The following is a 27,840-nucleotide window of genomic DNA, read 5'->3' as shown; positions in this document are numbered from 1 at the left end:
CAATTTTAGTATTTAAAAAAATTTAAATTTTTTTTCCAGAATTTCTTACAGGAGTATTATATTTCCACCATTTCCACCTCCCCTTCTTCTCCTCCAACTCCTCCTATTCCACTTATTCCCACTCAAATTCATGATTTCTTCTTTTTCAATTATTAATAGGCTCATGGGTTTTAGGTTGACACTTTGGGATTCAATAACCTACAAGGAGAAAGCTAGAGGCAATGTCTTTCAATATTTTAATTTTATGCTGAAGTATAAACATTCAAAAAGTAAATTTCACATAAAGGCACACAGACATATATGCATATATATGCATATTCCTAAGATGTAAATAAATACAAAGATTAAAGAGAGAAAAGAAATTTGAAAACCTGCAAGGATAAATTTGTTGTTCCCTATTCCTTGCTATTTCTTCTACATAGAGTTAGTTCTAATTAGGGAAAACAGTTTGAAATATTTAACAACCAGTGTGCAAATCAAGACTCATCAAACAGAACCAGGCTGACGTCATCTTGCTCATTAGTTATCTTGGTTCTAGTGCGCAAAACAAAACCTGCAAGCCAACCTCTAGCCAGTCTCAAGGAATATAGACAAAGGACCAAGTCTAGACAAGTACTTGCTATGCTCAGTTAAATGCTCACATGAGTGATATACATCAGCATCCTTATAGACTTCCTCATTTCACAATTGCTATTCTATGTTAACTCCTCTTGTCATGAGAGATTTCAGGGGGAGTGGAGGGCAGAGGCTGAGGCTATAGGAATAGCCGTTCAGGTTATCATCAAATTCTACTATTTCTCTAGCATATGTTTTACAGTGATCTGTTACTTTTTATGGAAAATTTGTGACAAATTTAGGACCTGTACAGAAAGTATATAATACTCCAAGCTCATTGTTATTAATAGTTAGCATTGGGGCTAGTATTGATCAACAGACTACTGTACTGCCTCTAGTAATAGCTCAGATGCACTTTTACTAATTAAAATATTTTCCTTTCGGGATACCTAAGTGATAGGCACATGTTGCCAAATAACAACTTATGTTATTTTTCATAGCACATTAAAAATATGTAGAAAAATAATTATATACTCTGAAACAAAATTCTATCATATCTGTCTAACAATTTTCAATTATATATTTTCAGAAGAGAATACTATGGAACAAGCTTTGGTTACTTGGAAGAGTCCCAAATGTAACATTAAAAAATTATTAATGAAAAGAGAAAAAAATAAGCATGAGACTCCAGAGCCAAGGACAACTTTTCCTGAATCTCAGTTAAACAGAGATTTATAGGGGCCAGGAGTCTGTCTGATACTGCCCTTCCTCACTTCTGAGCTCCTCAGTAACCCCTTTCTACCTAATCAAAGATGTACAATTTGGTTATCTTTAAATTCTCTCCCACGCATCCATATGTAGTTGTGTTCATGATGCTCATGTGTGCAGGTACACAGAGAGGCCAGGAGAGGGAGTCTAGTCCCCAGGAGCTACGGCAGAGATGGTTGTGAGCTGCTCAAAATGGGTGCTGGGATCCAAAATGCAGGTCCTCTAAAAAACAATATACACTCTTTACCACTGAGCCATCTCTCCAGGCCCAAATTTCAAAATTTTATACCAAAAGATAAATACTAGAAGTTTAACCTTGTTAATTAGCACTTTGAAAACACAATTCCACCTATATTCCACAAACAAAAGTCCTTTCTGCATATTATAATCATTTTATTAAAATAAAGTTTTATGAGCATATTTTAGGTAAATTATTGATGCATACTTTTATTTTATCAGTGCTAAACCACTTTGCATGTATTTTAATGCACAAAGTATCTCTCTGAGGTAAATACTGCTACGTTAATTTTACCGATGAGTAAATAAAAGCTGAGGGGAGCTTAAACTGAAATTTACCTGTGAAATAGCTAGTAACTGGTGGGTCTTGGTTCTACCCAGAGAGCCTGCTCCTCTTTCTGGCTTACCTCCTGGTCAAAAACTGAATAAGGATGATACAAGCAAGAGGGATGCACTCTGTGAAGTACTGGATTACAGGCGGTTACAGGAAGTGGGTTACAGGAAGAGCCAGTGCGAAAGGCCCGCGGATAATGAGCGAGGGGCACGTGGTGAATGCAATGAGATGGATCTAGAACACCACCCCTGATTCCTGTCAACACCTGAGCCAAGATTCACGGTTCACTTTTTAGGACACTCTGGTGACCTTTTGTACTGGAAACAGTGAGACTAAAATTGCCTTCCCGGAACTCAAAAGATATGACTTGAGGAGCAGGGAAATCTAGGCATTTAAGCTACATCTGTTCACAGCAATGCAAAGCACCAGTTGTGGCAATTAGTTTAGCTGAGGCTTGAACTTCCTTTGCCTTACTTGTTATATTTCTGAGTCAGAAAGAGGGTGTGAAATTTTGAGTGTGCTTCAGTGATCAAAACGACTGTACCAGTTCCACACTCCTTGCATATCATCAGCCTAACATAGCAGCTAAATACCAGCTCCTGTAGAGTGATAATTTCATTGATTTTTTTTCACTCTCACAGAATAGACTTTATTAAGGCTGTCATCTTAATTTTGCAATCTCCTTTTGATTTATATCTCCCCTCTTCTCTTACCTTCAGACAGGAGCTAATTAAATAACCTGTTTTGTGCTTAGTAATTGAACTCATATTCATTTTATGTACTCTAGTCTAAATGAGAAAGATATTATAAATTTTTATCATGCAACTCTCATGCAAATTAGGAATGAATGGGCATTAATTGCTGAAGAATGAGGTGTTTAGCCTGGTAATTCTGTGATAAAATATTCTAATACAAAGCATTGGCCATTTCTATGAAGATGGAGTAGATAATAAATTTTAGAAATAAATCTAAAAACCAAGCAAAAAAGCAAAGTTGCTGCCAGCTTGAGGTACGCATGATGATATTGGACTTTCTGTGTTCCTAATTTTGGTTCCCATTTTCAAAGGCAGCAGTTTTCTGTGATGTTTGTCTTCTGCTGTATTTGCTGCACCCAAGTCAATATTGCATTATGTCCATGACTTGACACATCAAGGCAGCTAATTCCTTTGATTAGATATTTTGGCATACATACATTTTGTTTAGAGACACTCCCCCACCCAAAGGGGCTGTGTTTAAAAATGATCTTGTACAAAATGCCACTGAAGCAAATCCCTTTTTTATTTTTGTTTCTGGAAAGGTGGCATTTGTGCCTTTTGACAGAGCTGGTACCTTGCTTGACATTATTTTTTTAAAATTGGCTCCTATGTAGCTCTTTATACTCACTCAATAGCCGATGATGACCTCATGTACCTGATCCACCTGCCTCCACTTCCCAAGGTTGGGGATTTCATGCATACGCCACCGTACTCAGGTTCATGCAGAACTGGGGATTGAACCTGGAGCTTTATGCATGCCAGGCAGGAACTGTATCAGCTGGGGCCTGAGCTATATCTTCAGTCCATCTTGCCTACATTTTAAACTGATGACTGGTGGTTTGTTTGTTTGTTGGTTTGTTTTTTCCTGAGACAGGGTTTCTCTGTGTAGCTTTGCACCTTTCCTGGATCTCACTCTGTAGTCCAGGCTGGCCTCAAACTCACAAAGATCTGCCTCTGCCTCCTGAGTGCTGGGATTAAAGGTGTGCACCACCACCATCCGGTGATGACTGGTTTTGTGAGTACAATGTGGCATAATAATTTAACAATAATCCACCATAGTAATCTGACTTTTGTTGTGCTGCAGTGAGGATGCCAGTGTTCAGTCCAGAGTTTGATGAAGGTTGTAAAGTCTTTTCTTAAGTCGAGTGAAGATGGAAAAGTTAGTAACTAACACAGATACGTCAGATGAATATTATGACCGAGAAATCAACCAAAACACTTACAACAGCCCTACCTGTCCCGAACCTAGCTCTGTAGACCAGGCTGGCTTTGAACTCAGAGGGATTTGCCTGCCTCTGCCTCCCAAGCGCTCAGATTAAAGGCGTTCTCCATCATAGTCTGGCCTGGCAATTCTTTCTGTTGCCAAGGAAAAAGTCACGTGTCTGGCTTTATGAATAATATGTAAAATAGGACCCTCAACTTTTCCTTTGTAAATCTGCTTGCTAAACCATTTCAATTACTTTAACAAATAACTTTCTTATATAGTCTCAGTTGCTAAACCAGAAAGGTATGCATCATTCTTGGTTTTCTCATCTGTCCTCTCTCATATCCAGTGCATTGTTAAATTCTGACACTTTTACCTGCAAACTATACGTATACTCGGATACATTTCTGTCTTTCTCAGCTATTCTCCTTACTCAGTGTGGTAGTTTGAATGTAATTGGCCCCCATAAGTTTATATAGGGAATGGCACTATTTGGAGGAGTGACTTTGTCGGACTAGGTATGGCCTTGTTGGAGGAAGTCTGTCACTGTGAGGGCAGGATTTGAGGTTTCCTAGGCTCAAGATATCACCCAGTGTCACAGTCTTTCCTGTTGCTTTCTGGTCAAGATAAAGCTACTATGTCTGTCTGCATGCTGCCATGCTCCCTGCCATGATGATAATGGGTGGAACCTCTGAAACTGTGAGTCACCCCAATTAAATGTTTTCCCTTATAAGATTTGCTGTGGTCATGGTGTCTCTTCACAGCAATGGAAACCCTAAGACACCCAGGTTACCACCATTCCTTAGGTGAATTTTTACTGATCAGATATGCATTTTTACTCCCACTTTCTGGAAGGTTTTTTTTTTTTCCCCTCCTGGAAAGCAGTCAATTAATCTTTTTAAAAACCCCAGTCACTCCCAGGCATACGAATCCCTAAGGGCTTCTCATTGCTCTTCTGTGGTGATATATTTTTTTGTCCCCCAATATACTGTGTCTCCCAATAAAACTTGCCTGGAGATCAGTGGAAAAAGCCAGCCACTATACAGAAGTCAGGCAATGGTAGCACATGCCTTTAATCGTATCACTTGGCAGGCAGGGATCTGTCTAGATCTCTGTGAGTTCAAGGCCACATTGAGGAACAGAGCCAGGCATGGTGACAGATGCCTTAAATTCCAGCACTAGTTAACCACGGAGGTCTGGAGGTCTGTACAGACAGACAGGAAGTGACAGAGCTGGGCAAGAAGAGGAAGTGATGTAGCTGGACAGAGAGAGCAAATCAGATAGCAGAACAGCTTGGGTAAACAGGAAGTATCTCACTTTTGGAAGCTGTGGAGTTGGTGGGATGAAGTTAGCTCTGGCTTTTCCTATTCTTCTGATCTCTCTCAGGCTTTAACCCCAATTCCTGGCTCCTAGTTTTTTTTTTTTTTTTTATTAATAAGACCGTTTAGCAATTCATCTACACTCTTCAATCTTCTCTCTCTGGTCTCCACAACTGGCACATGATTCTTAAACTCCAACTCACTCTCTGCTCTGATGAGTAAGCATAAACCACATTCACGTTCTTCTCATTCCCAGAACAGGTAAGTTTTTCTTGGTTTTCTCTCTCTACCTCAGGGCCTTTGAATGCGATGACAGCTCAGCCTGGACTATTCCTCTTTCTTATCCTCTCAGGACTGACTTCTTATCATTCCAACTATAGCCCCATGTCCATCTTCAGAGAGGATTTCCATGGCAACCCTTTCTGCAGTGCATAGCCACCTCACAGAGCCTCCATTTTTCATATGGTTTCATGTTTATTCTAAAAAACAACTAAAATTTGCCCTTTGTCCTACTTGCCTCTTGCTGTCATGCTTTACAGACCAATATAAGCATTAAATAGGGGCCTGTTGTTCTGCTCACTGGAATGCAGAAACAAGGCTGTCACATAGCAAGGGCTAACTAAATGAAAGTTAAATGTATAAACAGACAAAATGTCTGAAAACTAAACTATTCGTTAAAAATTTCCAGCATGGTCTCTATTGTAAGGATGTTTAGTCCATCCGTCTCTAAACAGCTAATTTGACTGTTAATACCCTGATCTGAAAAGTTCAAGTTCAAACCCACTTGGGCATGAAGTTCACTAGTAATATAGAGAGACAGAGTAAGCTGGGTGTATAGTTCAGTGGCAGAGACCTGCCTAGCATGTGCCAGGACCTGAGTTCAATCCCTGGCATTGCAAGAAAATAGATGGACAGAGTAATACATTTGGGAAATAAAAGACATGTTTTTTTCTTATATGACTTAATGTAAGGGCTTGTGTAGGATGGTGAGAAGAAACAGGGAGAAGGTTTAAAACGCAAGGCTCTAGAGTCAGAAGCCAAAGTGTTATGTGGGAATCCTATTCATGAGGACTTTGCATCCGTTATTTAACACATCTGAGTCCCAGTTTCTTCAGCTGTGAAAGAGGATACTCCTTAAGTTTTAAATGTACAATCTGCACATAGTAAGTGATCAACAAATGTTTGTTATCAGTATCGTGACTGAAAATTTCTTCACCTGTGTGATATAATCTTGTCTTTTTCAAGTGTGTATAAGAAGTAGAAGTTTGCTTTCTCTCTCTCTCTCTCTCTCTCTCTCTCTCTCTCTCTCTCTCTCTCTCTCTCTCTCTCTTTCTTTCCAGAAACCTAAACCTGTCAACTATGAATCTTCAAATCGTCACATTGGTCCTTCCTACAGGGCTTAATTAATTATACCTTTGTTTTCATTCTCCCAATGAATATTTAATGAGACATTTCTATTTGCTCCATTCTATACTAGACAGCTGTGGTTGATATATTGTGCACCCCAATAAGCTTATCTGGGGGTCAGAGAACAGAACAGCCACTATATTAAACACAGGTTTAGGCAATGGTAGCACATGCCTTTAATCCTATCATTCTAGAGGCAGAGGTCCATCTGGATCTCTGTGAGTTCAAAGCCACATTGGAAACAGTCAGGCATGGTGACATATGCCTTTAATCCCAGGAAGTGATGGCAGGAAGCAGAAAGGTTTATAAAGCATGAAGACCAGGAACTAGAGCCTTTTTAAGCTTTTAGCTTTTAGCAGCAGTTCAGCTGAGATCCACTCAGTTGAGGACTCAGAGGCTTCCAGTCTGAGGAAACAAGATCAGCTGAGGAGCTGATGAGGTGAGGAAGCTGTTGCTTGTTCTGCTTCTCTGACCTTTCAGAATTCACCCCAATATCTGGCTCCAGGTTTGTTTTTATTAATAAGACCTTTAAAGATTTGTGCTACAGACAGCAATAAGCAAGATAGTACTACATGACACACTCTAATACGTGTAGCAGGATAAGGAGTTCGTGTATGTGTGTGTGTGTGTGTGTGTGTGTGTGTGTGTGTGGATGTGTGTGGATGTGTGTGTGTGTGGATGAGTATAGTAATAGATTTCACTGGAGTTTAATGAGAAGTTGCCTGATGTAGCAAGGGTGGAAACAGCAGACCTGGGGAGATGGCTTCCTGGAAGAAAAGTGGTATTTCTAAAGAAACAGAAAGACATAGTGCACATCACCTACTAAGTCAGAATTTTGGACTAAGAGAGGATTTCAGAAAAAAGAAATTTCATATTCATATATATATATATATATATATATATATATATATATATCCACAGTAGAAGGAGTCATAGTACCTTGGCTAACAAAAATGTCTTTTAAAAGCATGTGATGATAAAGCCTATGCCATCCAGACATTTACATAATATTCATACATTTTCTTAAAATATTCTCATAATGGGGTGGGGAATTAAAATTTCTGTCTCAAATGAGCTATCCATTTTTCTGAATTTCTCTGTATAAGGAACTATGCCTTCACTGTTGTATATCTAGATGTTATTTGGATAATTTAAAACCACTTTCTGGACTCTGAATACTAAATTACATAGAATTGATTAATGAGCTAATTGTTCAACCTTTCACTTCATTTTGCATGTGTACACAATTTAAGATCCTTTTGTTATTTATATTCACCTAAATCCACATCCTATCTCTGTTGAGATTAGCTATCAGATTTCTAATTAGTTTTCCAAAGTTGGTTTGTGAGCTTATTTCATACACATGTGGAAAAAAAATAATGGGTACCAAATACAGAAAGTGTTAGACTTTTCTTTAAAGCCTTATGTGCCAATAATATAAATCTTTCCATGGCCCACCAGTGAGCCCCATAAATAGAACTGACAAAATTGTGTAGACAACTCACCATCATTCCTCAGGATTAGTGGTGTAGGTGGCCCCAGGACCTTGTGGTTTGTCACAGTATTGGTAACTACACAGGTATAATTCCCAACATCGGATTTTTCTACTTTGGCAATATACAGATTCCCAGTCTCTTGAGAAACAAAGCGGCGGTTATCCTGATAGGAAGGGTATTCATTGAAGATCCAGGCATAGCTCAGCTCTGCAAGTACAAGAATCATCATTGTAAGTAAGTCTTTTGGCTCTGGAAGTTTGCTGCAGTTAGTACAGAAGTGGTCAAGGTAGAAACTTAGATTGCTGCTCTTCACCCTGTAAAATATAAATGGGAGATAATCACAAAAGGCTTTCTACTGTCAGTCAGTTTTATTTCAAGAGGGCTAGAAGATACCCTGAAAGTGATTCAGAAAGACCCAGCCTTTAGAAGTCAAAGGAAGAAGCATGTGTCAAGCACTTAGTAGCAGGTTGTAAAGGACTTCAATGCTAAAGACCCAATATATAACCTTGACATAGTAATGTGAGATGCTACCCTGGACACTGTTTAGACTACTTTCCTTATGCAATAATGATCACTATAGTGCATTGGATTACACGTTTGCATAGTACTCTGTGGTATTTGATGACTTTCATCCTTTACATTAACGCAGGAGCTTTGACACAGAAAAACAAAGTAATCAAAATTCTTAACCCTTAAACAGAGTAAGTATTAAGATTCAATCCATTCTTTTCCCAATTTTTCCCACTCTCAACTGAAATTCTCTTCTTATGTAGAAGGTTGACTAATTCTCCAAAATTTTAATAAGATGGTAATTAAATGTTGTAGTTATTACTCACCAAGTACACACCGGTGTCTTAATTATCCCACATATATAAATGTGTTCTTCAAAATATAGTTGAAAAAGACATATCCATAATAAAGTGAGTGTGGAGTAGTAGTCAGAGAGACATGCTTACAAATACTTAACTCATCCCAGAATGCAGCGGGCCAAATGAATGGAGCAGTCCTATCCGGAAATATTCTTTTGACAGTTCTTGGTTTTCATAAGGATTAGATGAACATTTTGTGACTGAACAACACATGGCCCATGTTTTCAATTCAAAGAACACCAGATGACAAAGAATTTATCTGACTGGCTACAGTGAACGATCATGTTCCAAGAACATCAAACTTCTTCAACTCCAGGCACTTCACCCTTTCTCTATATGAAGTGTGAACCATAGATGTGTCCAAAGCTGAAACATGACATACTGACTACTGGCCATGATTAGTTAAGATTACTTTTCTCTTTAAAATTCACTGTGTTGGGGGAAGGAGAGAAAAAAACAAGATGCACAGGGAGCCTCTGGTTATAGAAACAGTTGGCTGAGTTACTCTATGCCATTTTTTTTTCAGGTGATCCTGGTTAAATTCTAAATGCATGAGGGGTCCTTGGCAAACGGCAGAAAGGCCACTTGAGCTTTGTAAAGAGAACACTAATTATTGTAGAAGGCATCTTTGCTGTTTAATCCTTCAGTGAATCCCAACTGTAATTGACCTCAACCACTGAATGTGTAACAAGAAACATGTTCTGCCTTAATAATCCATTGTTGACATACAAAGAAGGGGTTGTGCAGATTGTTCTCCCTTTATCCCAGAATTACAGCATTTCCACATGCATTATTTTGGAGAGCTATAATTATGTTTCTATGAGAAAAGCTAATCACTATATGTATGTATATGTAATTAGAGGTAACCCCATGCTAATGTCAAGAGGATACTAGACATAAAAAATAAGTTCTTCCTAAGGTCATGAAGCAATTTCTCCTCATATGAAACATTCTAACCTGGAGAAAATCTGGTTAAGAATCAGAAAGTACATGAATCTTACAAGGCTCAGGAAGTAAAAAAAACATTTAAGTCTCAGGAAGTTCCTGAAACTCAATACATCTATAAGATCCTTCCTCATATAAGTAGGAAGATTTCTGGGAAGGAGTGACTCCAACCTCAACTAACACAAGGAGCTCTGAGGAAAAGGCTTTTCTTAGTTGTTACTCATGTGAGGTAGTCTTTTTAAGGGAGCATCTGCCTTCAAGACATCCTTGCTCCTGTAAGCAAACCCTTACCCACAGTTCTCTAACTAACCACAATCAACTTAGTGCTTTACTAACCTAGACTTGGTAGAGGGCATAGTTTCTTTGATCTGTCACTAGCACCCTGTCTGGGGCAAGTAGATATTTGTTTACATTTCCAAGAAAAATTACATAAGAATGGAGAGAGAGCTCAGCATTTAAGAGCACTTGTTTTTCCAGAGGACCTGAGTTCAATTCCCAGCTCCCACATGGCAGCTCACAGCCATCTGAAACTCCAGTTCCAGAGGATCTGAAGCTCTTTTCTGGCATCCTTAGGTATCAGGAATACACATGTTGCACAGATATGCACGCAGGCAAAACACTCCACAAACATAAAAAAAAAAAAATTGAAAAAAAACCCTCAGACAACACCTGCTAACTTGGCTATTTCCAAATCAAAAACAAACAAACAAACAAACAAACAAACAAAAAAGACACCCAAACTTTAAGTAGGAAAAGACCAGATAATAGGTTAGGAGGAAACATAACCCAGCAGGGTCTTCTTCCAGTAAGAAAAGACTTATAAAAGTCAGCAAGGCAGACAATGTGCTCTGTCCTTGACTCCATAATCACATTTCTGGCAAACCCTGCCATCTCTCAGCATCCCCGTTTTCTAATATGGACAATGAGAAGACCATGTATCCTCTAAAAAGCTATAAGAAAAATTTAAATATAAGCTAACATCTTCAAAGCCACAAAGTAGACATTACAAAGCAATTTACAAAGACAAAATTAAATCAACTCACATTTCTCTAAGGAGAGCTGAAATCAAATATACAGAACTAAAGTTTTCCCCCTTGAGATATTTTTTTAAACTCTTGTAGTGGCTAGTAGCTGTGAAGTCCTCCGAGTTCTGAGGGAGGAATTTAGCAACCAGAAAACAGCTATTAGAAGAATGACATCTGGTCTGGTATTTTATAATTGGAGGGAAAGTACCAAAGCCAAATCTGTGTTACATAAGGGAAACCACTTCAAGTCTTTTGTTTTTTACTTCTTCATCAACAAAATGGTGAAAATTGACCCTGGGATATAGATATATGTACCAATAGTCAGTTTATGCAAAAAATTGTTAAAATGTCTGGGGAGTTGTACAGATTTGAGTTATTATCTTGTCTGTCACCAGCTTAAAAATTATAAAAGTGAAGTTATTTGTTTCATTTTATTCATTCATTATAGCATACCAATGAATGGGTTTCATGAGCCTGTTTTCATATGTATTTGCCACCATACTTCCTCTTCATTATTCTACTCCTTGAGTGCCTTCACATTCCTCCGTCTCTCCTTTAAAAATGGACTCAGTGGAGCCTGAGATGTAGCTCGGTTGGTAAATAGCTTGCCTAGCATGAAGGAGGGCCTACGTTCAATCAAGGAGTACTACATACACCAGACAGTATTGCACATCTGTAATCCCAGCACTCATGAGGTAGAAGCAGAATCAGAAGTTCAAGGACGACATCTACAACAAGTTCAAGGCCAGCCTGGGATACATCAGACTCTGTCTCAAAAAAAGAAAAAGTATTCTGCTAGCATGCTATCTCATCTATTTGTGGATACGTTAATTTCTTTAATTTTGCTATGTTTGTGACTTAAATGCCTTGGTGATTTCATGGGAGACACAATCAACTCTAAGTGCCCACAGCAGCATCTCCTACCATTTGGTACTTGAACATGACTCTCTATTCTACACTCAACCTGTAATTCAAAAGGTCACGTGATCAAGTCACTTGGCAAACATTTTTCCTTCAAGCAATTTTGATAAGTGTGCTGGTTATTTTTTTTGTCTACTTGATGCCAGCTGAGGTCATCTGGGAAGAGGGAATTCAGTGGAGGAATGGCCCTCATTAAATTGGTCTATAGGTGTTTTCTTGGTTGATCATGGGTGTAGGAGATCTCAGCCACTGTGGGTGGGACCACTTCTGGGCATGGACCACTGGGATATATAAGCAAAGAAGGCTGAGCAAGACAGTATGCTGTTTTCTCCCTGACCTCTGTGTCAGTCAGTCCCTGCTTTGAGTTCCTGCCCTTACTTGGACTGTGATTGGGATATGTGAACAAAATTAACCTTCTTTTCCAAACTGCTTTTTGTTTTGGTCTTATAGACTAGTATAAAATAAACAGGGACAATAAGCAAATGTCCTTGAAATATTCTAGAGAGTGTTTAGTCATTCCAGAGTATTTAGACTTCATTATGCAATGACCATCCCCTTCCCCCATATCAATATCAATCTCCTGCATCCAGGAGTTCTACACCACGATGGACTGCATCCTGGAATTGTGGGCCAAAATAAATCCTACCCTCTTTAAGTTCTCTCTCTGTCTCTCTGTCTGTCCTCCTTTACCCCCCATGTGTGTCTGAGTTTGCTGCATGTATGTGATTTATGAACACCTGTGTGTGTACACTTGCCGAGAACAGAAGAGGAAATCAGGTTTCATGCTCCTTCTCTGTTCACTTTATTCCTTTTGAGGTAGGATCTGCCACTGATCTTGAAACTAGGCTGGGAGTCTTCAAGTCCCAATGGTGCTCCTGTCTCTCCTCTCCCCCACAGCACTGGAGTTACAGGGGTGCACAGTCATGCTAAGCTTTAGACGGGCGCCCAACGTGTTGGCAAGAGTTTCCACCTAAAACCTGAGAAAAGATTCTAAAACGGAGCTAAAAACAGCTTCCTAATTGTCTCTCTCAAATGAGTGGCAGCTGCCAGTTTGAGCTACTATGGCGGGTTCCTAGTGTGCACGCTTGACCTGCAGTATGGCGGGAATGAGGCCTCTGCAAGTGGCACATTAAGCTGCGTGGTGGATTTGGCCTTTGCTAGTATAAAACAAAAAAAGAGGTTTCTGGGCTACACGCTGCTTGGATAAAAGCACAGACCCACAATAGCTCCCAGAGCTGGCGGTAAACATACCACCACCATGTTGGGAAGCTGAGGTGGGTGGAGCCAGCAGCCATAGCACCATTTCAGTCTTACAACATAGAAGTTTCAGACAAGAACAGGGACTCTATTGGAAACTAGGCTGGAAGCCATTCCTATGTTTTAGGATAGAATCTGGCTACATTAAGCTATGGCATGAGAACTTAAGTGAGATTGAATATAGTGATAATTGATTAAATTAGCATGGTGGGTGAAATACCCAGACAGGTCAGTATTCAGGGTGTGTCATGGCTCTTTCTCACTGCTCTGATTCAGACTTGCAGTGAGAATGTTAAGAGAGATAGGGACATATGCAAAATGTGCAAGTTGTCCCAGAAATGAATGTGTCTAGAGCTCTAGATAAGGCTGGTGCCAAGAAGGCAACCATAACTTCTAAAAGATTAGCAGCATTAAAGCAAACCCCCTCCACTGCATTGGAATAGTTCAAAAGTGTCCTGAAGAAAACATCGTATCCATGAAATGCTCCATACCGTCCAATGCATGTATTTGAAAGCGGAGAGTGCTCCTGGAGGTGCTCCTTGAAAGCACCCACTTGTGGTACTATTTCCTCAGGATCACCACATAAAAGTTGGTAAACAGGGGCCAGGGTACATCCAGAGCTTGCAGAAAAATTGGTACTATTATCCATATAGTACTGGTTTTGTAGGCAAGAAGGATACAAGATTAAAGGGGTCATGGAATCTAACGTCATAATTCCAAAAAGCCACAAAAGCCCAGTAATGTGTGGAAGGATCAAAGTCCCTGCAAGAATATCCTGATGGGCTACTGAATGAACCAGTTAAGATTTGATTAAGTAGAAATCGAAACCCCAGGATGTTAGGTGTCTGGGCCATTGGATGCCCATTGAAAAAAGCCTCAGGCATGGAGTGGAGTTGTTCCAAAGGAGAGGCTACAGTCTACAGTCATTATAGCTCGAGGGGTGGGTGTACCCAAGCTTTTTAGAGCCCAGTTGATTCTATCATGAGTCTCCAATGCTGGACCTGAAGGTACAGGATTTGAGGTTTGCCCTCTTTGGTTTTGATTTGTTTTGGTCTTATCATTCCTTCCTATGCCTCTATTCCTTCTAGTTGGAATTGGAATGTTTTTTGTTTATTTATTTATTTTTGCCTTTGTACATTGGATGTAACTGACATTTCTCATTTGTTTAGGAAGTAAGAGATTGCATTAAATTTCATATGAGACTTGGATTTCAAAGCACTGGAGTTTTTAAGGACTGTGGGGACTTGTTAAGCAGGACTGAATACATTTTATGTATTTTTAATTGTGGGATGGCCATGAGCCTGTGGAAACAATGGTAGAAGATGATGGTTTAAAAGTGGTATGTTTTTAGGTTAACAGGGGGTGGACTTGTGATGGTTAATATTTCCAACTTGATGAGATCTGGAATCACTGAGGAGACAAGCCTGTGTGCATGTTTGTGAGGGATTACCTAGAATAGATTAGTGAGTGGCAAGGAGGGAAGACACCCCTTCAGTGTGTAGTGGGTAGCCATTCCAGCTTTGATCTGGAAGTTCCAACCCCCATTGAGACTTTGGCAACTGTCATGCCTACAAGGTGGGGCCAAGTGAGGTGCCTGGGGAACCAAGATCTGGATCGGTGAGCGCTCGCTCGGTTCCGGGACCCTGGATGGTGGAGGTGGACCAAGCAGAGCTCCAGAGAACACCGCTGGACTGCGATACACCTTCCCCAGACCCCGCAACCTACCTATCCCTTAATTTGTAAGTTACGCCATTAAATAAATCTCCTTTTAACTACGTGGAGTGGCCTTAATAATTACACCAATAGTCTTGGACTGAGGTCTTAGACTGAATACAGAGGAGAAGCTGAGTTCAACACAAACATTTGTCTGCTTCTATTTTCTGACTATGCAGTCAATATAACCGACCAGCTGCTGCAAGCTCCTACTACCATCCTCTCCCTGCTGTGATGGACTACACCCTAGAACTGCAAACCAAACCAAATCCTCCCCCAGTTGCTTTTCTCAGAGCCTGTGTCATAGCAGAGACAAGAAACTAACATACCAAGTTATACTCAAACTACCATATATCCTAGGTTTGCAATATATTCTCCAAGTACCTCGCCAATCAGTGCAGCTTCTAGGGTTTAAGCTGCTTAGTAATAACACCTGCTCAGGTTGTCTTGCATGACCAATGGTGAACAAATTGGACAGGCAAGCAGTGTATACCAGAGAAACATTCCCATTCTCTATCTATGTTTAATTTTAAGACAAGGCTTGACTAAGTTTCCAATGCAGGCCTCAAACTTGTGATCCTCCTGTCTCAGAAATATAGGATCATAAGTATGTACTATCAGTTTTAACCTGTCATAGAATATTTCCTAATTTATTTCAGGGACAACTTTTGGTATATCACTTGACCCCATAATTTCCATGAAATCTAGTTGGAAAGTTGTATATCAGACTGAGGGGTAGAATTTATTTTCAAATTGAATAAAGGGCAAATGAAAGCTAAGGAGAAGATGATAATGAATAATGAGAGAGAAAAAGAGGAGGTTGAGGAAACATTAAGTTGTAATAATCTTGTCAAATTGTAATAACAAGATGATGCCAAAACTACTTTCCATGTTCCAAAAAAGAGACCAAACCTGAATTGTTAAAAGGAATGTCAAAGGAAATTATGACGCTCAGAGGAAAATGGATGGAACTAGAAATCATTCTGTTAAGAAAAAGGATACAGAATTAGAAAGACAAATAGCATGTTCATGTGTGTGGAATCTAGACTTCATTCTCTCTCTCTCTCTCTCTCTCTCTCTCTCTCTCTCTCTCTCTCTCTCTCTCTCTCACTGTTTGTGTGTGTATACATGCATGCATGAACATGTGTTTGTGTGTCATGAAAGTAGAAAGAGACTACAAGAAAAGAGGAAGAAGATTTAGGAAAAGATAGAGGAATGCATAAGAAGATTAGTGGATGAAATTAGAAGTAGAACCTGTATAGGTGCAGAGGGAACAGCAAGGAGGAAGCAGGGGAGGGAGCAGGGTGGTACAAATAAGAACGAAGTATGATAACATTATTTATAAAGCTGTGCTGTCACAGCAAAACCCATTTCCTTGGAGGAGGACCAAAAAAGTAATTTAAAATTTAAAAAGAAGAATATCAAAGAGATAGTGCTAAGGACCCCAACACCATCAACTCAACATCTGTCTTTTTGTGAGCACTTCACCTTGAAGACTAGGGGTAAAGTCTCAACGGGGGAATGGTAAAATAACAATATTCGACTGAATGCTCAACCCTCAAACAGGACATCTCAAGCTGATAAATTAACTGAGTTTTCTTCGTAGCAAATATCACTACCTGAAATATTGTGTTTGTGTTTGTCTATAGGTTCAGGGCCATCAAGAGGACTGGAAGGAATATAATCCAATAACAGCACAATATCAGAGCAGGCAGAAAAAATAGTAAAACTAAATAACATCAACAGATCATGTCGCATTTCTAGACTTAGAAGATATGAAAATTCTGAGGCCTAGAAAAGGTCAGGGTAGGGTACCAGAAGATGGCTAGGCAGAAAATGACCTCGCGATGCTCCTGTGCCAGCACTCTGCTAGGACAATAGACACCCTTGGCATTTAAAAGTAAAGAACACTATTGTTAAACCACTCAACAGACAATTCAGATTTCCCTGAAGAACCAAAGCCTATTTTTATCAGAGCAAAACATTAATCCATTGGGTTATATAAAATGCTATCAACATTCCAAAAAAAAGTAAAGCCAAGTAAATAAAATAAAATAAACTCTCTTGTGCTGCAATGAGAAAAAAAAAACAAAACAAAAACAAAAACAAACATATCCCACTCAGTTTGATTTCCTCTGAGACTTCCATGCAATATTTATACTTACTCAAACTTGACAGATTTCTTTTGAGAAGTTTTCATTCACTAATTGCTCTGGAAGTGACAGACAGTTTCTGTCCCATTGGCAATTTGTAACAACTGAGTAAACAGATATCTAGAATGCAATGTATTAAATGGATTGTGAAACTTCTGATGCTCAACCGAAAAGACTGAGACCGGTTAGAATGTGGCACTGATTAAGGCAGAAGGGTCTAGCAATGGCTTTCTGATTTGGAGTGTCCAAAGTGACTGGAAATTAACTCATCTTCATTCTCTGAATAGGTCTCTTGTTCATATCTGCAGACTAAGAGTACAGGACGCTTGGCTATTGTTTTCTGAAAATAAACAGACACAGGCGCTCACTGAGCAAAGCTACTCTGCCTGAATGTATTCTCCTGATGGACACTCTTAAATTTTCCTGACCCCAGTTTCTTCCCAGAGTTGTATGCTTATTGCACTGACTTCTATTCTAACAGTGGCAAATGTGTCATATTTTAAAAGATGCCTTTCTTGAATCCTCAGTTTTTAATTTCTACTTCTTCCACTTTATAGATCCAGAAAAAAAAAACCTAGAGAAAGTCATGAATGGACCATGATGGCACATTTGGTACACAGCATGGGTAGGGATATAGGATGGACTTAATGTCTGAGAGAGTGGGCTTTGTTAGGCAGATGTATGCTATTAATTTTTTTAAATTTTGGGATTATAAGGGGTCTGTTTTCCTTATCTGGAAGTTGACAGAGTAGAATGAGATGGATCCATTCATCTCTTCCAACACTAAGATTCCATAATTTCTGCATAAACATCAACAAATTTGACAGCTCATTTGCCAATGAAATAGAGTGAGAAAATAACCTCATTAAGAACTACACAGGTAGTTATTGTGAAGTCCTTAAATGGTGCCAATGGGCTGGATAGGTGGCTCACCAGTTAGGAATGCTTCTTGCTCTTCCAGAGGACTCAAATTCAGTTCCCAGCTCCCACAATAAGTGTTATTCAATTACAACGGTGTGTAATTATATCTCCAGCAGATTTGATATCCTCTTCTGGTGTCCATAGGCACAAATGCACACATATGCATGTGTACACACACACACACACACACACACACACACACACACACACACCAGTTGCTTAGTTGGTTTAATCTGGGTTGTGTTTTATAGAAAAGCTACTAGAATTAGTCAAGAGACTCTTTAACAGCACCAATGTCCTTATCTGTAGTCAGTTTTGTCACTACCTGATGTACAGTTTGTGCAGTGTTTGTGAGGTTCAATTTGAATTGAGACATGCCGCTATAAAAGCAAGTATGAAAGATGTATTTGAATCAAATTTGCAAGTGAAACAGCCACTGTGAATGTCTCCATTGGTTCACTGGTTGGCCAAGCAGTTGCCGAGTACCGACTATTTATAAAAGGTGTGTACTCTTGGCTCATGAATGGACAGTAAGTAGTGCTGGCAAATGCTCGGAGGGTCTGAAGATTGGGGTTCGGATCAGTTAGCAGTTTTCCTGAATAACCACAGGGCACAATGCCTGGTTTGACTGTCAAAAGACATGGACTGAGTCTGAGCTTCAGTGATTATCAGATGCTAAGTTCTTTCTACTGTTGTTTTTCATCAGAAAACTAAGACAATAAAAGGAGTATCTGTCTACCTCAACCAAGGCTTTCACTAGTCACCAGACACAGTGTTGTAAACCTCTGAGATCATGGTAGCCATATCTTTCCCTTCCTCCTAATAAATTACCATTTAAATGGATGTTAAGTTGCTTGATTTTTTTTTTCTGAATTTGGAAAAAAGAAAATGTTTTAAGTTATGAGTTTCCTAAAAATCCATAACTTCTCCTCCCAGCAAAATAAAACTGGGCCAGAAACCCCATGGGCTAATTAGCTCTGATGGTCAGACATTCTATATAGCTATCAAGAGAGTCCAATGAGTGTGTTGTATGAGGGAACTGTGAGCTACTCCCAATGAATGCACTGGGTGACCTCTAACTATACTGAGACACTAAAAGATGAATTTAAAGTAATATGTGTCCTGTGCTCCGATGAATAATATTTGAGGAAACATGGATACTGAGGAGGATACAGAGGAATTGAAATCTGCAGATGTGGAAAGAGGATCAATGTTACACCTTTATTAATTAGATGATGGATTAATGGGTACTTAACTCCTGTAATGACAGTGATAACCCTTTACAGCAAAGGTCAATGAAACCCTGGCCATCACTGGCAGGACACCTTATTACAAATGCTCTGTGACATAGAGAATTTGGTACAGACTGTTCTATGCATCAGGAAAGACTGTTCGGGGTCCAGACACTGATGTCATTATCTATCAGTGTTGGATAGAGCAGGGAAGGCATGACAAACATCTGTCACTTAGACTATAAGGAGCTACTTTTATACCCATGGCTGACAGTTATATTTGATTCTGCCAGACACAGATTCAGAGTCATTCTCAATATAGTGCTTTAGGCAATCACCTCCAAACAAGTTGTGGTGGCACAAAAATCCCAAATGGTTTATCATCTTTACAATATAGGTTAACCATCACTCATTGGAAAAGCCCAAATATGAAACAGTCCACAGTCCACTGCCATAGTCCAGATGCCATTAATGGAAAATTCCATACAGAATGTTGTTTCATGCACAAAATTATTTAAGTGTAAAAGTTACCTTGGGGTCATGTGAATATGTGCATGCAAATTACAAGTAAATTTTATATTGAAACTCAGTGTCTCATCCTGATGCTATTTTGTTATGTCTGTGCAAATAATCAAAAATTTCAAAGAATCTAACCTATTTCTGGTCCCAAGCATTTTGGGTAAAGGTCATTCAACCAGCACTGACTGTGGAGGAACAAAGTGTTGAGGCAGAGATTAGATTAGTGTTAAATCTCACCCAACCTTGTGGCAGCATTTCTAAAATTAAGCCTCTGACTAAGGGGCTTCTGCTTTTCTTCCATGATATTTTTAGTACATGCGACTTACTCACTGGGATGTGGCAATGGGGGTGTTGGAAGGCCGATGCCAAAAGTGCCATTTTCTAATGCACAAGAGTCCTTGAATACTGCTCTGAATATGGCTTAAAATTTCCCCAATTTTATATATCACTTATTTTCTTGTCACTATGTTGTTGGGAAAATTGAACATTTTTCTTGGGGGTGAGGATTTTCTTTAGAAATTTGTGAGTGGAGTTAAGGAATTTAACTTGAAAAGTAATTTAACACATTGATATGGGTATATGAGGAAATGGAATATGATATTCACATGAATTGCAAAGACAAATGGAAAGATTTCAACTAAATCTTATACTTAGAGCTGATTGCCTTGGGATATACTCCTAGGCTCCCGGGGTAGACTCTGACTCTCTTTTGCTTTTACAAATGTATTCATGAAAAAGTTTAAGAAATGTTTTTCAATCTCTAGCTAGAAAGCTCTGCATCCTCCAAAGTGTGTGTGTGTGTGTGTGTGTGTGTGTGTGTGTGTGTGTTTGCGCATGTGTGCATGTCTCAAACAGGAAAGTATCTGTTTTCTTTGCATGGTTTGGCTTTTGAGTGGTAGAAATGAAGGGACATGGCTTGACAAGTATATGTGTCTTCTATAATTTCTAATGTTTTGAAAATAGTAAAAATAAGACAGATGTCTAGACAGTGGGCTATCCTGGTACTGTTAACACAGTGCTTAGATATCAGTCCTTAGGACCATCCAGAGGGAGAAGCACAGTGTCTGTTACCCTAAGTGGACCTCAAGTCCAAGTGAGCAACCGAACTATTGAAAGGGCTTTTCTAAGACAAAAGATGAATGGCCAAGATAAAAAAAAAAAAAAAAAAAAAAAAAGATAAATGCTACTGTGTGCGTGGTGTGTGTGTTGGGGGGTGTATGTGGTGTGTGTGTGTGTGTGTGTGTGTGTGTGTTTATGTGTTTGTGTGTGTAGGGGGTGTGTATGGGGAGAGTTCAAACTGGTGTAGACACTAGGTGTGGAGATTCTCAAAAAGCTAAAAATATATCTACTACATGGTCCATCTATACTGTTTTTGAATATATAGCCAAATGATTCAGTATCCTACCTTAGAGATAACCATTTATAATTTCTTGCTGCTCTATTCACAATAGTCAGGAAGTAGAAACAGCCCAGATGTCAATCATTTGGTGAATTGATAATGAAAATGTGGTACATTTACATATGGAATATTATTCAGGTGTTTAAAAAATGAAATTCATAGGTAAATGGAAGGAGATAGAAACAATCATTCTGAGTGAGGTAACCCAGACTGGAAAGACAAACATTGCATGTTTTCTCTCATTTCTGGATGTTAGCTTTGAATCTCAGATATTTGTTTTTCATCTGGAATACCCATGGAGGTCAGGAAGTTACGATGGGACCATGAGGAGGGGCTTTCAGGAGTGGAGCTAGAAGGCACTGGTACAAAGGGTGAAAGGAATACTGGAAGAAGTGTTAAACTAGGGTAGAGAAATGGAGAGTGGCATAGAGGAGGAAGTGTGGGGAAGGATAAATAATGCTAAAGATATTTTGAAAAAGTCATTGGAAACCTAGTACTCAGAAGCCTCCATATATATTTATTATTAATACATATTATATATTTCATTATATTAAACATACATATAAAATAACTTCTAGAAACTGAAATTCAAGATCCCAGGTGATGTGGATGCTGAGACTCTAAGGTTTACACTTGGATTGACTCCTGACTTTAAAGACTTGACTACATGATCCCTCATCCAATCAGAGATACCATTGGCAGAGGTGAGTCCCAGTGAGGAACTGGCATAAAGTCTCTAACTTGACAGTCTATACCATTCCTAGAGGTCACTTCAAGCCCACAGGACTCTCAGGCAACTGAATGTTCAACACATGCTTTCGGGTATAGAGACAAAGAGAAATAAATGGAACTGATCCTTTCCTGAATATTTCCATCAGCATGTGGAAGGTGTTAGAAAACACAAAAGTATATTAAGTGACTCTTTTGATGGGGTAAAGGCAAGGTTGGTGCTGTTGGGGGGGAGGGTTGGCTCTTTTTTTGGGGTGGCCCGTCACCCAGCTCCCAAATAAATCACACATGGAGGTTTATCATTACTTATGAATGCCTGGCCTTAGCTTCGCTTAGTTTCTAATCAGCTTTTTTTTTTTTTTTTATTTCTGTAAATCTTACTCCATTGTTGGTTGTGTAGCTGAATGGCCCACCACCCAGCTCCCAAATCAATTCATGTATAGTCTTATTATTACTTATGAATGCCCAGCCTTAGCTTGGCTTAGTTTTTAGCCAGCTCTCCTTATCTTAACTTATCCTGTCAACCTTTTGCCTCTGGGATTTTCCCGTTCTCTTACTTCTGTAAATCTTACTCTTACTCTGTGGCTTGCTGGTTGTGTAGCTGGGTGGCTGGCTCCTGATGTCCTCCCCTTCTCTGGCTCTGTCTCAATCCTTTTGTCCCAGTTTTCTCCCTCAATGTATTCTCTTTGCCTACCAGCCCTGCCTATCTTTTCTCCTGCCTTGTTATTGGACAGTTCTTTATTAACCATCAGGTGTTTTAGACAGGCACAGTAACACAGCTTCACAGAGTTAAACAAATTCAACATAAACAAAAGTAACATACCTTCAAATAATATTCTACAACAACAACCCTTCCCCCTTCTTCTTCCCCACCTCCCTCTCTTTTTTCTTTCCTTTTTCTTTTGTTTTTCCTAACACACTGCTGCCAGTCTCTTCTGTAAATATCTGAATGATGACCACTGTCCATTTCAGAATGAGTCACCAGTAGCTAGGAAATGTAAAACTGAAGCATCTGAAGATGCTGAAGCAAACTTACACATCATAACTGAGGCTAAAGGGCACATAGTGATGATCCCTCTTGCGTTACCAGATGACATCAGTGATCTGGCTAGATCTCAGCTACTCAGAGGTGGCAGCCAGCTTTAGCCTAAGATATTTCCACGAGAAGAGGAGATAACATTGTTTCTCATGGCTGCGATTCCTCTAAACAGGGTTACTCATAATAAGTACATAAGAAAACTTACAGCCTGTCAATTCTTTACATTTTCTTTATACTTTTTTATTTTAAGACCTGAGATTTGAACCCAGGTTTGTATACATACTAGGAGAGGAATCTGCTATGGAGCTACATCCTTGGCTTCTTAAAGACACCCATAACCATGATGTCATTTGTCATCTGTATCGATTTTTAGAAGTGGGTAAATAGGAGACAGGCAGAGAACATGAGATATAGGAAAGTAAGGTGAGGTCACAAGGAACCAGTGGGACAACATTTGGGATTAAAACAGGCATCTCTTGAGAAGAGGGAAACATTTTTTTCCTATGTCAAAAACAAGTGCAAGTGCAATCTTCAGCTACATGCACCCGTGACATGGTGACTTGAGGTGACTTTACTGACGGATGTGTCAGGTCTTTTGACATAGGGACCAGGAAGATCCTTCATAGCAGAATTGACGCTTAGGAGATTTGGGGATTTCAAAGGACCAGGTGACCTGATAAATACTGAATATCAGGACACATGTGTTACTCACACTGTCAGAATTGAAAGACATGCCCTAAGACAGGTTATGCTAGCACAACCCATAGGGACATAAAGGGTTTTGTCACAACATGATGAAAATCTGTCTTGTTACTCTGAGCTTAGTAATTTCTGAGGAAAAAGTGAATTATTCAACTTGGAACTAAAAGGGATACTTAGAAATGATGAATGATTTGGGCTAAATATGGAAATGTCAATTAAACTATAATTATTTACATTTTAAAGGCTCTAAGCAGTAATATAACCAACTGAGCAAGCTTCCAAGCAATAATAACCAACTCCCACACAAGTCACTAACACACAGCCTTTTTACAAGATTATTAAAATTTCACACCCTCCTCAATTAAAGATGTGATCTAAAATTCATATAATTGATGTTCAAATTCTGAGCATTTATAAATTAACCTTTAGTCAAATTTTTCAAAATCTCTCTCTCTCTCTCTTTCTCTCTCTCTCTCTCTCTCTCTCTCTCTCTCTCTCTCTCTCTCTCTCTCTCTCTCTGTGTGTGTGTGTGTGTGTGTGTGCGCGTGCGTGCATGTGCATATATGTGTGTGTGTGTGTACACATGTGTACTAGAGATCAAATCCAGGGTTTTATTCACTTTTTGCCATGCTGGTCAGTAAGAGGGATGAAGATGAGTTGAACAATCATTACTCCATTGCTCAGGGCAGTTATTGGTCCAATAAGGCTCGTATGACAAAAGATACCAGCCAGAGATGTCCAAAAATCCAACTGGGCCATAAAGGGGACTTGAAACCCTCTGATTTTAATATTTGATGCTATGAAGGAGTACTTCCATGCCTAATGTACTCGGATGAGCAAGTGGTCAGAAGAAGCAAAGCAACAACTCAGCTGATAGCTAAAGGAAGAAACAGAGGCCACATGGACTCTTAAAGGAAATCAACACATCCAGTCACAGAAAGGCTTAAGTGTCCCCCCAAATCATAAGCTTTGGTCTCCTGTTATCAAAGTATCTTAGCAAATACAAACCAACCTATGACACCCTTCTTCTTAGAGATATCATACATTCCTTCCCATAATTGTTACTAATATTTTACTCTTATGTATCCAAGTCTGCATGGGACGTCTTTTGGGAAGAATTTGTACATTAACCTGACATATGCCTACTCTCATTTAGAATTGTTCATTTTAAGCTAGCCTCTTAGAAATGGTGGATTCCTACCAATGACCCTTCTCTCTCTCTCCAAGGCAGTAAAACAGAGAGACTTGAAAGAAAAATGTCAACTACAAGAAAAAAAATTAGGAGAAAATAACGTCTAGTAATTATAGCTCTTCATCTGATATCTAAGCAAAATCTTGTTTTGGTTTTGTCCTTTAAAATTATTATCTTTACCTCAGTTGACTATAATACTTATCCTGGATTTGAAGTTAGGTACAGCTGTCCCTGCAACCATGGTTTACTATGACTCTGAGTGAAAAGTTACTTTGTATCTGGGGCTCAGTTTTTCTCTTTTGAAAAATATAAATAATAATATTTATTGCATAGTGCCATTGAGAGGGTCAAGTGAAGTACTGAAAACAGAAGACTAATTATAGGTAGCCCAGTATCCAGGACATATTATTATTCATTAAACACTAAGGTTTCTTGTGATCAGTGAGAAGGAAAATGATGACTAGGATCATTTGATGAATTACACACCCACTTCAGTACATTTTAAAAATCAATTCCAAATCATGTATTTATGTTAACAGAGCAGGATGGGATGTAAAATTGACAAAGCCACATACAACACTGATATGTCAGGACATCACTTTATTTTTCTGTACATGTTTTCAGTTGTTAATTCATTTGATTCATCTATGAGGTAATGCTGTCTTCTTTCCAAACATGAAAGTGGGGAACAGAAAGAAAAAGTGATGTGTCAAAATGTAACCTTGGACAGCCAGTCAGAAAACTGAACCTCCTAAACGTCTGTATAATATCTACTTCACTAATCCATTGCTATAGCAAAATCATAAAATGAATATGTTCTCTCAACTTCTAGAAACCTATATATGAAATGATTTGGGTATGTAAAGATCAATGGAAGTGTTTCATATAAGTTAAAAATGATGCATTTGGGACTTAACTAGGTGAATTTATACTTAGTTCATACATTACAGATTATAGTTGGAAACCACTGTAGGAAAAAAAAAAATCTGTCCAACACTTTCCTTTGTCAGAAGTTGGATGAATACCTAGAGAATAATATACCTTCCCATCCTTCCCCCCTACTTCCCTACTCTCTTTCCTTTCCTCCCTCTCCCTTCCTCCTTCTTAGTAAGTGATCACAGCAGTTCTGAATCCTATTATGTGAGATTTTTGCCAGCTGCACATTTTCACCGTATGGGAAAAGGCATTTCCGGGGGCGGGAGGGGGAGGCGGGGAGACTTGTTCCATCGGACTCGGCAATCTTCTCCAGATCACTTCATCTCTCTAAGCCACAATTTTCAATTTTCTTACATGTGAAGAAGAGATAACAATCCCTCACTTCTCACTTCATAGGCTTGATGGTCAAATGAGACTATACATGTGAAAACAATTTGTAAACAATAAAATACCAAGCCTTGGTGAGAAATCGTTATGGGGCAGGGAGTGCAGATAGATTTGGACTTGTCTATAGAGCTCCACCTAATTGGTATTGGCGGCCAGAATGCTGGCTCAGGTTTTAAAGGATGTGCTAGAATTTAGAAGGAAAAGGAGCTGTAATTGATCTGTGATGACTGACAAGGGAACAAGAGTGAGCATTGCCATGTGTGTGAAGAATAGTTAGGGCATTGCCCACATAAATGAGTGGTGGCTAGAATAATGACAGGAGAGCCCTGAAAGAGAGGCAAGCCCAGGATTGTGCGTGCAATTTCTCACTTTTCTGCTTTTGTCAAATTCTATAAAGTGGTGATTGCTTTAACATATTCAGTGTGTTGTCGTGAAACTGGAATTAAATAATCTATGTAATAGAATTTAGGAAGCTAAAAAGTGGCATTCAGTAGAGATAGATGATGATTATTAGAGAATTAAGAAAATATTACACATGCAGCCATTTCCTACCACTAGGAAATACTTCTTTTATGTGGATGAAAAAAAAAGTCTAATTATTTTTCTACATTAGGGGCAAAACAATACAAACCTGATGTTCTTAACTGTGTGTTAGTAAAGATATTTTTTTCCCCACGTTCGATTTCTAGCTCTTTATCTGTCACTTTAAATTGGCTGTTTGACAGATGTTCAATAATTGACACAGCTTATCTTTGCCTCTCAGGTGTCTTTCCTACACAATTGCCAGCATTTTCTGTTGCCATAGCAACTGTAAACATTAATGATTACTCCAACATGCCATGGGGATTTAAACACATTCTTAAAAGTTCCCCCGGGAAACTATATATATATATATATATATATATATATATATATATATATATATATATATATATATATATCTGGCAAGAAGGAAATTATTATATAATTTAAATTCCCTAGTTATTATACTTATTATGGATAAATACATAATTCTACTTCTGTAGTTTTACATAAGTAATGATTTTCCTACCCTTCTGATGAATCAAAGACTTTTTTGATAAGTGAGAAATTCATTTTTCTCTTGTGTAAAAGGGAATGATTCATCTAGATAAATGATAAATAAGCAAAAGGGAGGGTATTTATCCTGACTACAACTACCCTGTATACATGTTACTCAACATTATTTCACAGAATCAGGGTGTGAACTCAAACATTACAAGAGTCCATATGAACATTCCAAGAGTCCATATGAAGACATTTGTCTGGACCATGTATATTATCTTCAGGTCTAACAAGCAAAGCCTAGATGAAGGCACTGCTGTCATTACTTTGAAGTAAATATTCATCTAATTGGGGTAAAACTGGAAAATCAATGGAATGTACATAGTACTTTCTATACATATTTCAAGTTGATGGCTTGATCTAGAAAATTACTGCATTCTGTTTCCCATCCTAGTATACAAATAAATAAGCAATCACTAACATTAAAAGGGAAAGACCAATGCCAGGCATGGTGGTGCATAACTTTTATCTAGCACTTAGCTGGCAGAACCAGTCAGATCTCTATGTGTTTGAGGACAACCTGGTGGTCAACATGGTGAGTTCTAGGCTGGCTAGGGGTACATAATGAGGCTCTCTCTCTCTCTCTCTCTCTCTCTCTCTCTCTCTCTCTCTCTCACACACACACACACACACACACACACACACACACACACACACACACACACATACCCCAAAACAAACAACAAACCAACATCCAAAACAAGCCTCATGTAAAGAGCCTATACTTATATTTTTGGTTGTGA

General features: G+C 38.9%; 1 protein-coding gene across 6 annotated transcripts in view; it reads right to left on the bottom strand.

Annotated features, from left to right (window-relative positions):
* LOC131906031 (contactin-4) overlaps window positions 1-27,840 on the bottom strand; it is a 350,158-nt gene that overhangs the window by 222,396 nt on the left and 99,922 nt on the right. For all 6 annotated transcript variants that reach the window (XM_059256813.1, XM_059256815.1, XM_059256814.1 and 3 more), the window contains exon 3: window positions 8,085-8,282. In XM_059256813.1, the coding sequence (XP_059112796.1) occupies window positions 8,085-8,282 (198 nt within the window). The remainder of the gene's footprint in view (window positions 1-8,084; window positions 8,283-27,840) is intronic.

This window comes from Peromyscus eremicus, chromosome 3, assembly GCF_949786415.1.
Source record: "Peromyscus eremicus chromosome 3, PerEre_H2_v1, whole genome shotgun sequence".
NCBI lineage: Eukaryota > Metazoa > Chordata > Mammalia > Rodentia > Cricetidae > Peromyscus > Peromyscus eremicus.
Note: the sequence above shows the minus strand (reverse complement) of the source record. Positions and strands in the feature narration are given on the sequence as shown.